This window comes from Streptopelia decaocto (assembly GCF_964273445.1).
Source record: "Streptopelia decaocto genome assembly, chromosome: 5".
Taxonomy (NCBI): Eukaryota; Metazoa; Chordata; class Aves; order Columbiformes; family Columbidae; genus Streptopelia; species Streptopelia decaocto.
The window spans coordinates 55,011,249-55,022,338 of NC_138659.1; the positions used below are offsets into that span (position 1 = coordinate 55,011,249).

The 11,090-nt window shown below is 43.3% G+C and overlaps 1 protein-coding gene across 1 annotated transcript; it reads left to right on the forward strand.

Moving 5' to 3' along the window:
- The first annotated feature begins 2,183 nt into the window (after nucleotides 1-2,183).
- Nucleotides 2,184-10,162, forward strand: LOC309440442 (cytochrome P450 2H2-like). The gene is made up of 9 exons (XM_082054116.1): nucleotides 2,184-2,569; nucleotides 3,963-4,125; nucleotides 4,850-4,999; nucleotides 6,595-6,755; nucleotides 7,148-7,324; nucleotides 7,749-7,890; nucleotides 8,166-8,353; nucleotides 8,688-8,829; nucleotides 9,322-10,162. The coding sequence occupies exons 1-9, from the start codon at nucleotides 2,390-2,392 to the stop codon at nucleotides 9,501-9,503; spliced, it is 1,485 nt and encodes a 494-aa protein (XP_081910242.1). The 5' UTR covers nucleotides 2,184-2,389; the 3' UTR covers nucleotides 9,504-10,162.
- Nucleotides 10,163-11,090: the final 928 nt, after the last annotated feature.

Below are 11,090 nucleotides of genomic sequence, written 5' to 3' on the forward strand. Positions count from 1 at the left end.
CATGTACAAATATTTAACCAAGCTTTTTGAGCTAGCTTGTCAAATGTCATTTCTGTGATCTGAAAACTAATGATGTGGTTTGTATCTTATCTCTAGTACCAGTGTAGTACGTTGCAAATATGGGTGTAACACATATTGTGGAGTGTTGAAGGAATCACTGAACCTTAATACATGCTGCTCATGGCAGATGCTTTGTCAAATTGCTGCCAGAAATGAGGCAGAGGTTGATATTGGGATTTTCTACAAGGCACTAAGGAGAGTCCAGTCTGACAGTAGGAAGAGTTTATCAGATGAGATGATGTTATTTGCTGTAGAACAGGCAAGATGATTGCCACTGGCTACTCTGTTATTCTGTTTAATGAAAGTGTTTGAGTGAAATGTCACATTCTAATGTAAGGACATTGGCGTCTGAGGCTGGATGTGCTGGATCATGACTGTAGTCAAGCCAGCCCAGAATCCTGTCCCAACAGTAGCTGAAAAATGAGTTGCCAAGGAGCTGAATCAAAGCATTACAACCACAGAGGAAAATGCTTTCAAAATGCTGTTCCACAGCTCAAGAGTATGGCGTGTGAAGAACCACCTTCTTCTGCCTGTTTAAAACCTGCCAATTGCTATTCTTGTGTTCCGGAACCCTATACAGGAGGAGAATATGAGCAGTCATTCAGTTCATACCATGGCATCCCACCCTGACAATTTGACCTCAAATTCATGAGTGGAGCCAGAGAATGGTGACATAACAAGACCTGAGGAGGCAGTATCTGCTGTCATACCCCACTGGGAAGAAAACAGACTCTTTCAGGTACTTCTTCTGAATGTGAACTGTATCAGGATCTGTCTTTTCTACTCAATTAACTCTTTCATACTCAGATAATTCTTGTCTTTCTGTCGTCAGAAGTGATCCAAGACCTTGGACAGTTAAATCTCTTGCCAGGGAAACTCACGGATCCCACCCAGCAGTTCTGGCTTTATCCCAACACCATCTCAAAACTCTTCATGGCTTATGCAAGTAATGAGATCAAGAATAAAAAAGCCATGTCTGGATGTAGGAGTGACAGTGCAAGCAAAGACCTGCTTTTCCAGTGCATTGGGTTTCACAGCCGTTGTTCACCCTCAGGGCTGCTGATAGAGGAAGGCAACGCACCTCATCTGCAAAAGTAAAGGAAAATGCAAACAACTGGAGTTTTTCCTTGATGACAATAAAAATGATGGTTCTCAACAATATGACCATCCCTCCAAACATGGCCCAGAAGGCCCCTCTCAGCTTCACCCGCCTGACCACTTCTGGTTTTAAATACCCTTGGTCCACAGTATTCAGAGCAGTGCCGTTGGACCAGATTTTGTTGCTGATAAAGGACATCATTAGGACCACGAGAGAATGTGGCCTCAAGTTCTTAACCAATGGGTTCATGCAGGAAAGAAAATGTCTTTCACAGCCCATTACCATTAGCTGAGAGACAAATAAGAGATATATATAGAGATAAAAGAATGCATTTTTGAGATATAAGGATATGTGGCTGGGTACTAGAAGGGCTGGCAGACAACAATCTATGCATGAGGGTAAACAGCAAGAGTTTAAGCATATACATAGCAGCTAGACTGTTGGAGAATGGCCAAGAGAGAAAGGGCATGAGACCCTCTCTACGGAGAGGATCTCTTCTAGTTAACATGAGTAGGCCTCAGTTAGCATGAGCTGAGCAAGGGTGGGTGAGAAGGTATTGCCTGGGAAAGGCCTGCATAAACAAGTCTCACAGTCTCAGGAGGCAGCTCCTGAGAAAGGCCTGGATAAACAAGTACCAGGAGGCAGCTCCGAGATAACGAGGGAACTCACATACCAGGGGGGCCACAGAAGGGGATGGACTCAAGGGGATGGATTCATTATGTATGTTGGGATGGGCTCATTACGTATGCTATCAAATCGGTGTTTGACAAGTAGGCATAATTAATAGAATTGTTATAAAAGCCAGTGGCTCGTGTCAATAAACGAAGCATGTTTATCATCCGCAACGGATGGCCGTATTTCTTCCTCCGTCGCCGTAGGCCCGAAACCATGCCAGGGTCTTGACCCCCAACACTAGACCCTAAATATTTCTGCATTTTGAGTTTGTTTAACAGCATTAGAACATTACTTCTTTAGTCCTACTGGGATGATTACCCAACAAACACAAGCTGGAGAGGTAAAATAATCAGTGTGCAAACAAGGCGTTCATCCCTAGTTTATTCATTCTTATCTTGAACAGATTAATAAGTAATCTCATTTCTCAGCAGGAATAAGGAGGGACTATTGGCTGATTTCAGTCATGTGCTTTGATATGACAGCATATAAATAAGCAGGGATCTACAGATCCAACATCAGGCTCTTCTGACACTTGACTTCTCACCCAAACCCACCATGGAGCTTCTGGGAACGACCACTATTTTCTTGCTGGTCTGCATTTCATGCCTTCTTCTCTTTACCACATGGAGAAGCACATCGCAAAAACAGAAGCAGCCTCCTGGTCCCACCACGCTCCCCATTGTTGGAAACATCCTCCAGCTGAACCTGTGGAACTTGCCTGAAAGCTTGAAGAAGGTAAGGGGCTGTCTCCTTCTTTCAGTGTTGTCTCCACTGCATATGAATCAAAGTCTAGTGAAGACTGTCTCAGCTTAATTCACAAGCTCAAATTCCATTCACCAAATGTCTGATCAAACAGAAACAAAAGGTTTCCTAGAAATACATGCTTTTGAAGTCTATATATTGCAATAAATCTATAAATCTAAGTCTACATCTAAGCATATATATATTGCAAGTCCAAGCAGAGATATTTGCAGTATTCATCCTAGTGATGTGTTCTGTGCTGACCTCACAGCAGTACTGCAATTTGCCGTGGATTTGCAATCAAGGCACTGATGTTATTGCGGTATTCACTATCCTCCTCCTCTACCCAACTCCTCACTAAGGTGGCAACATGGCCTGGACCTTTTTTGGGTAGGACCCTGCTCCATTGTGCTGCCTCTGCTCCCCAGCAGGTAGGGAGGATCTCCTGGCACTAGAAGAAGCGAGTGAAGGGTTTGAAGCAGAACAGGTTGGAGGTGAATTGTGCTGTCCATTCCCTCCCCTCCCCTGGCTGATGTCACCCATCTGTCAGACAAAACCTGTGTGCTGCAAGGCCTGGGAGGTGATAGGTGGAGCGAGCTCAGCTGGTGTGTCTGTTCCTAGGGGGATTGTGAGGGGATTGGGACAGATGGGTGGGTATGGCAGGTGTCACTGGGTTCTATAGAACAAACTTGTGGTGATGGCTGACATCACTGTGTGTGTCATCAGCCGCACACGTACCCATACAAGCTCCTTTTTGCCCTGGTGCTTGTGAACACTGAGAATCATGAGCACCCTCTGCTTTGTTTCAGTCGTCTGGGTGATTCAGTTTCCCACAATAAAACACCTGGGACTGTAGCTAGTTTGCTCTTCCAGACTGAGCAGGAGAAGAAGTGTTCCAGGTCACACCAAGACCCTTTCTGCAGTTGTAGCCAAAAGCAGATGCAAGGAGGCACTGAGTCTCTGCTCATATACTCACCCAACTGCCAGAGGTCTGTGGCCCAGAAGATTTTAGGGACAGCTGTGGTGTCTTTGTGCTCAAAATCCCTTTAGGCACTTGCCTGTGGATATAATTGCTTTTGAGCCTCTGTAAACTGTGCTCTGTCGAAAGCCATTCCAAACTCTTTTTCCAGCCCTCTGAAGAACTATGTTCCTTTCTGGGACTTGGACTTAACACCTCACCTTTCCATTCATGTCCCCTAATTCTTGCACTATTTACTCTACCCTGGCTGTAATTCAGAGTTGAAAGATCTCTGCACTGCTGCTAATTTATGTCACATCTCAGCGGTGTTAGGACAGTGGCATCACCCCTCAGACTTCTTCCCTTCAAACTTCTTTTCATCTGATTAACATTCAGACATGTTGTTCTCTGTGTTCCTCTTTCCTACAGCTCAGCAAGGAGTATGGTTCTGTCTTCACCGTATATTTAGGCCCACAAAAGGTTGTGGTGCTGTATGGCTACGATGTGGTGAAAGAAGCTCTGATTGATCAGGGAGATGACTTTAGTGGAAGAGGCAATATACCACTATTTAAAAAACTCTTAAAAGAAAAAGGTATGGCCCTGGTAGTGTGACTGTACAAAGCATACAAAGCAGTGGAAGAGGTGGATTTCTTATACTACATTAATGCATTCAAATTAGCAATAGAATGCTAAATGCCTAACTTATTACTTACTGGAGAACAGTTTGTGGTCCCAGGTTGGTTTCACTGAGCAATTTCTATTTTCAGCATGCTCCAAATTACAGCTAACACTTTGTTCATTAAATGTGCCTCTAACAACTTACGTGTTTTTCTCCCAGATAATACAGGCTGTCCCAGAAAGGGTCACATTCAAGATTAGGCCCTGAGGTTATTCACCAGGGCAGTTCCAGGATGGCACATATCCTATTCCATGGTACTATGGTACAGCATCAATGATACTGTCAATAATTATATGCTGTTTGAGAGTGCATAGCAGAACATTTAAGCAGTTATGTCAGTGCAAAGACCATGGGCTTGTGGCCGAGATCAATTCAGTAATAACTTCTCATTTACGTCCTATTGTAGTTTTTCTTGTTCTGAGAAGAAACTCGTTTTTACTCAAAGTGCTGTGACATATGGATCAGACCTAACACCAGCAGAGTTGCAGAGAAGTTGCATTTCTGGGCATATAGCAATTGCAGTGTAACTTCACAAAGAGGTGGTTTTGTATCTTGAGCACTTACTGTGTAGCATCCCATTCAGGGGGAAAAAAAAAAAGCTTTCTTCATAGAGGTCTATTTTTCCTTCCTCTGTCAGGTGTTCTGACCAGCAATGGGGAGACCTGGAAGCAGCTCCGACGATTTACACTCACCACCCTGCGCGATTTTGGGATGGGGAGGAAGAGCATCGAGGAGCGAATCCAGGAGGAAGCTCATTTTCTGGTGGAGCGGATCAGGAACACACGTGGTAGGACATGGAGTTTGTGCGTGCTGGGAGGCCCTGCATGTCTGCAATGAGACAATGAGGGGTGTAGGGCTCTTTCACCCAAACTATGACCCAAGAAATGGACATCTGGCTGCTGTTTCTGCTCCATGCTCCAGTAGGCAAAGCTGTCACTGGGTGTGAGTCAGTCAAAGGCTCTGGGACATTAAGGAGGGATAAATATGGAAGATTGGTGTTGGAAAGCATCCTTTATCCTGTTCTGCTTGAGGAACAAGACAGGAAGTGGTAAAGGGAATGGCTTGGCCCCAAAGCCAAGGGTTTAGTGCAATTCAGCCATGGAGATGGAGCTGGCCACTGCCACATAACCTCCCAGTGTCAGTGGGGGCGTGCAATGGGAACAGGGACTATAAGCTGAGTTTGAAGGCAGAGCATGATGCATTTTCTCCTAGTATATAAGACAATGTTACTTCCAAGCATTTCCCCTGAGAGTGGCACAGTACCGGCCCGGACCACAGGCTTCCTTTCCACAGCCAGTGTCCAGTGTGATCTTATTCTGCCAAGGGGAAAAAGCAGGTGGATGTCAAAGGATGCTGAAGGGTCACTGGCTCCTATGAGCCACTAGAAGATTTAGTCTGGTTTCACAGATAAACATTCCTGCTACAAAGCAGGGAAAACACTCTCACCTCCATTGCTCGTATCTTTTCACTAGCACAATAACACTGACTTTCCTAAGTTCTGCTGCAAACCTTTATCTCTGCCTCACCTTGTTACAACATCTTTTACTGTGTACTAAAAAGCTTTGCAAGCACAATACGTACAACTGCAAAGTATAAAGTCCTTCTTTACTCTTAATGCAAGTGAGAAACATTAATAGCTAGGACTAGTTATCTGCTAGGCTCAGCATGAACATACCAGCTCTGATGAGACATCTGCTGAGTCCTCAATGGCCAGGGAGGCATCAGTGCTGACAAGCTGCCATTTTCTGACTCCTTTTTCTTTTAGGATTTTAATCGTTTTTATGTTGTTGTTTCTCCTCTTGAAACCTTGAGATGAACTCTGTCATTGCCTGTAATTAAACCTTTCCTCTCTTTCTTTTTGGGTCCGATCTCATTTTTTTTTTTCTCCCACTGTAGTCCTCTTCTTAGAAGCTTATGTAGCTGTGCTATCAAAAGTAGACTTCAATCACAAGCATTGGAATCCCTAGGATAGGGTTACACAGCTGACGTTACGGTATTAGAGTTCACAAACAACTTGTGATAACCTAAAGACAGGGTTCAGGCAAAGTCCTTTGGTTTCATTGGGGTTTGGTGGGAATCGTTAGGCCATTTCTAATAGGCAGGCAGTCTATAAGGGGGACAGGCATGTGTCAGTTGGAGAGGAACCAAGCCACTCAGACCAATGACCTGAGAACAGGACAAAAGAGACACTGAAACCATTCAAACAGGGAAGTTAGGTCACTTCACGCACAGAACAACAAATCAGACAAGCCCTTCACCATCCTTTCAAAGGACTCTCAAACTCTGGATCTCAGGAGGATGCAAAACTTCCCTGCAGTGTCAGAGAAGGGGATGATGCCTGAAATACTGAAAGCAAGATACCCTTTGTTGCTTTTGTTCCAGCACAGCCCTTCAACCCTGCCAACTTCCTGGTCCACTCTGTTTCCAACATCATCTGCTCCATCATCTTTGGGGATCGGTTTGACTATGAGGATGAAAAATTTATAACTTTAATTGACTTGCTGGATGAAAACATTGAGCTCCAGTGCACTGTACAAGCACAGGTGTGTACAGTCTTATATAAATAATAAATATGTTAAGGATTATAATATTGTCTTGATGAATACTTATCCATCTTCAAGTGCAGAGGATTTTAATAAATTGTTGAAAGCCAAAAAGGCAGTTAAATAACCTATTCCTGTTAGGTTTTTTCCTTGTCTTATGGAATTGTCATTTTATGTCCAAAGAACAATATCATTTCAAAAGTTTCTGAAGTGGAGTCCATCCTTGAATAGAGTGAAACCAGAAAGTAAAAGGCATTAAAATCCAGTTGAATAATAAAGACCTACTCTTCCAAAAGTGTTCAGTTGCCCCATTTTAATAGATACAGTTATGGGAACATTGTATTCTATCCACATTGATCAGAATGTGCTTTTCCATCATCTTATTCTTACAGCTATACAATTTCTTCCCAACTCTCATGGACTATTTACCTGGGCCCCATCAAAAAATGTTTGAAAATACTGAAAAATTTGATCAATTTGTACTAAGAATCATAGCAGAACACCAGAAAACCCTGGATTCCACTTGTCCTCGTGATTTTATTGATGCTTTTCTTAACAAAATGGATCAGGTAATGTAAGAGCAAGAGATTTCTTCGATTATAACAAAAACACTGCCTGAATCCCAGCTTCTTTTCAGTTGTGGCAGGGCACAGGGCTTTTGCAAATTCAGAAGGGAACTTGCTTTTCTTGGCACATCAGCTTCATTCTATCCTATTTTCTTATTAAGAATTTTTAAAGGCAGAATCAAGAGTACTAGCTAAGTTAGGAATGTTGAATCTGACTGATGTAATTCAATGCTCCACCCAGATTAAAAAAGGTTCATAATATTATGTAGTAAAAGAACCATAAATGCTGCTGTTCTGGAGAGTGAGTGTCATATTTTTGAAAATATATTAGATGTGTTTAAAAACATACATTGTGGGTACAGAAGATTCCTTTTTAAACAACAGCTTAACTTTGTCATTCTAAACATTCTTCCAAATCTTCCTCCAGGAGAAAGGGAACGATCACTCAGAATTCACCACTGAGACCTTGAGCAGAACCACACTCGACTTGTTCCTTGCAGGAACAGGGACCACCAGCATCACACTGAGACATGGACTTCTGATCCTCCAGAAATACCCAGAGATAGTAGGTAATAGAAAAGGAAAAAGAAGAATTTAAACTTTTTAATAGGTCCTGGGATTCATTTGGACAATTCCAGTCACTGCCCTACGTGGTAATTTTCCCCATCCCAAGGAAAAATATATTTGCAGTGTAGAAATGTCTATTAGTCTTGGTTACACTCACAGGGGAGAGATATCAGTAGTAAGTACTGCTCTAAAAGCAAGTTTTGCGGTAGATATGGGGAGAGATTTAGGCAAAGAGATGGAGAACTTGTCCATTTAACACTTACTTCTCTCCTAACAGAGAGAATGCAAAAGGAGATTGACTGTGTGATTGGCCGAGACCGAAGCCCCTGCATGGCAGATCGGAGCCGGATGCCCTACACAGATGCTGTGGCCCATGAAATCCAGAGATTTATTGATTTCCTTCCATTTAATGTCCCACGTAGCGTGATCAAAGACACCAAGTTCAGAGATTATTTTTTCCCCAAGGTTTGTTCCACTGAGTCTGAGAAACCTCATAATCTCTTGCGAACAATAATGTGCACTATTCATTGTGTGGTGTTTGATTTTCAAAAACAATGAAATGAGAAAAAGAGTTGGAATAATTTTGTTTGGAAAGGGATTCTGGAAGCTATTGAGCCTTTTCATCCTCTGCGTGAAGAGAAGATAGAGCTTTCTATTTTTTTCACATACATGTATTCATTAAATATTCATTTGAAGCTGGTTCAACTCTGACTACCCTTCTATTCAGCTCTGGGAATTTCTCAATGCTGCTTTGCTTTAGCATGTCTCCGTTTTAATTTTCTTCTCCTTCTTAACTCAGGACACCATGATATTCCCAACACTGAGTTCTGTCTTATATGATAGCAAGGAATTTCCAAATCCAGAAAAATTTGACCCAGGACATTTCCTGAATGCGAATGGTACCTTTAGAAAGAGTGACTACTTCATGCCATTTTCTGCAGGTAAGACCTCTCTCTATTTCAGACCTTGGACTATCCTCTCCTAGAATCTCTCTGAAGATTTTAGTGCCTCCCTCACCACAGTCAGTACAGTGATGTCTGGTGACCTGTTATACTCGTCATTTCTGGGCAGCTCGAAGCCCTGTACTAGAGTCCCCATTGACTTCCTTGTTTAGCAATCACAGAAGTTACTCCAATGCGCTCTTCAGGAAGAGATGTGGGAAGTGGGACTCAGCCAGGCAACTTATCCCTCTGCAAAATTAGCACCAAACAGCAGAACATGAGAAAACGAAGCCTTCAGATTGGCTTTGCCCACTAAGCACTCTCATTGTTCTGGACAGTTAGCCCCTAGTTTCATTCATTTCCCTCCCCAAAATGCGGCAGCGCTGCCTCTCCATTCCGAGATGTATGAACTTTCATGGAGCAGTGGTTAAATATAAGTTACCAGCAAAATACTCCACTGTCACCTCACTTTTTATTATTTTTGCCTTGCAGGAAAACGCATCTGTGCAGGAGAAGGTCTGGCCCGGATGGAGATATTCATATTTTTAACGGCCATCCTGCAGAACTTTACCTTGAAGCCCACTGTGGATCACAAGGACATTGATATTTCCCCTATATTCAGTGCTCTGGCAAATATGCCCCGACCCTATGAGGTCTCTTTTCTTCCACGTTAGCCAAGTGAAGACAATTGACAGCTCCCAAACTCACAAAATCTCTGCTTGAATGATAGTGATTTCCCAATCTGCTGAGACTGTAACATGCAAATCATTTGCTAGATACTTTCTGGAAGGAAAGGTGTTTAGGAAAGAAAATTGTGTGTTGATTTTACAGTCACCACAGCCAGCTCTAGGCAGAGACAGAGTAGGCAATAGCATCCCGAAGGAGACAGCTCCCTGTGCAAAATCATACAGGCTCTCCTCTGCACTGACTCACCTACCTCAGGTTCCTGGCTGGCTCCTGACAACCCGACCTCTCAGGGAGTGTGGACCGGTGCTCGGAGAGCCCTGCTGCTGCTGGCCCTCTCACTTGATCCTCTCAGCACAGCAGGAACAGAGGCTTGTCCTTCAGGTTTTCCACAAATTTTGCTTGAGCTGCGTCTATCCTCTCTATTTTCAGCTTGTTTGTGACCAATTTGTAAATGTAAGCATTAAACAGCAGGGATTTTTTCTGTTAGAGGATGATCATCTACTGTATTCGTGCCCCAATACATATTGTCTCCTCTGGTGGGGATGGAGTTTATTAATGACTGGGCAGATGGGTCCTCTCCTGTAAATTATAATGAATACTTGTGAAATCACAATTTATATTGCAAAATAAAGAAGTAGCACACAGATTGGTTGCTTTTTCTGAGATCCCAGAACACCTGTTAGTCAAAAACCTGCCTCCACAAAGTTTATTCTCCCAAATGCTTTCCAGGTCTTGTATCTTTCAGACTGTTTCATTTCACTCATTTATGTGACATATATTATGGCTTGAAGACTGAGCTGGCCAATGACCTATAAAATTTCTATTCTCACTAAGAATCATAGATTGTCCTGAATTGGAAAGAAGGACCCACAAGGATCATTGAGTCCAACTCCTGTCCCTGCATATGACAACCCCACAGATCACACCATGTGTCTGAGGGCATTGTCCAGTCTCTTCTCGAATACCGTCAGGATTGGAGCTGTGACACTTCCCTGGGGAGCCTGTTCCAGTGCTCCACCACCCTCTGGGTGAAGAACCTTTTTCTCATGTCCAAACTAAACCTCCTGTCGAGGGTTAAGATTGCGGGGTGACAATAAAACCCTGTTAACCCCCTCTCCCCCCACTTCCCCCTTTTGCCCCTCCCTCTCCTCCCTTCCCACTCAGGTCAGGCCATCGGGAGGAAAAGAAGGACAGAGAGAAGAGAGTTGTAAAAATTAACAATGTTTTACTAATGCTACTAATAAGAATAGAGAAAATAATACAAAATATGCAAAACCAATCTTGAAAGTCCCAGCAACTGCAGAGCCGGCACCCAAAGTCCTGGATTAGACTCTGCAGCCAAGTGGAGCTGGATTCAGTCTCTCACTAGGCCTGAGTTCGCAGGGACGACTAGCAAGGTCCTCTCCTAATGTCGGCCATAAGCAGAAGGGAAAAAGCAAAGGCAAAAGGGAAAAGGGAAAAAAAGGGACGAGATCCTCGTGATCTCCCACTTTTATATGAAGTATTCACGTGAATGGAATGTTATACACAGTGGTCAGTTTCTTGGTCAGTTTCTCGTTGCCCCTCTCGCGAGA

Coding starts and splice junctions, on each gene's coding strand:
- LOC309440442 (XM_082054116.1), top strand. CDS start 2,390: ATGGAGCTTCTGGGAACGACCACTATTTTCTTGCTGGTCTGCATTTCA. Junction 2,570..3,962: donor TGCCTGAAAGCTTGAAGAAG/GTAAGGGGCTGT, acceptor TCTTTCCTACAG/CTCAGCAAGGAGTATGGTTC. Junction 5,000..6,594: donor GCGGATCAGGAACACACGTG/GTAGGACATGGA, acceptor CTTTTGTTCCAG/CACAGCCCTTCAACCCTGCC.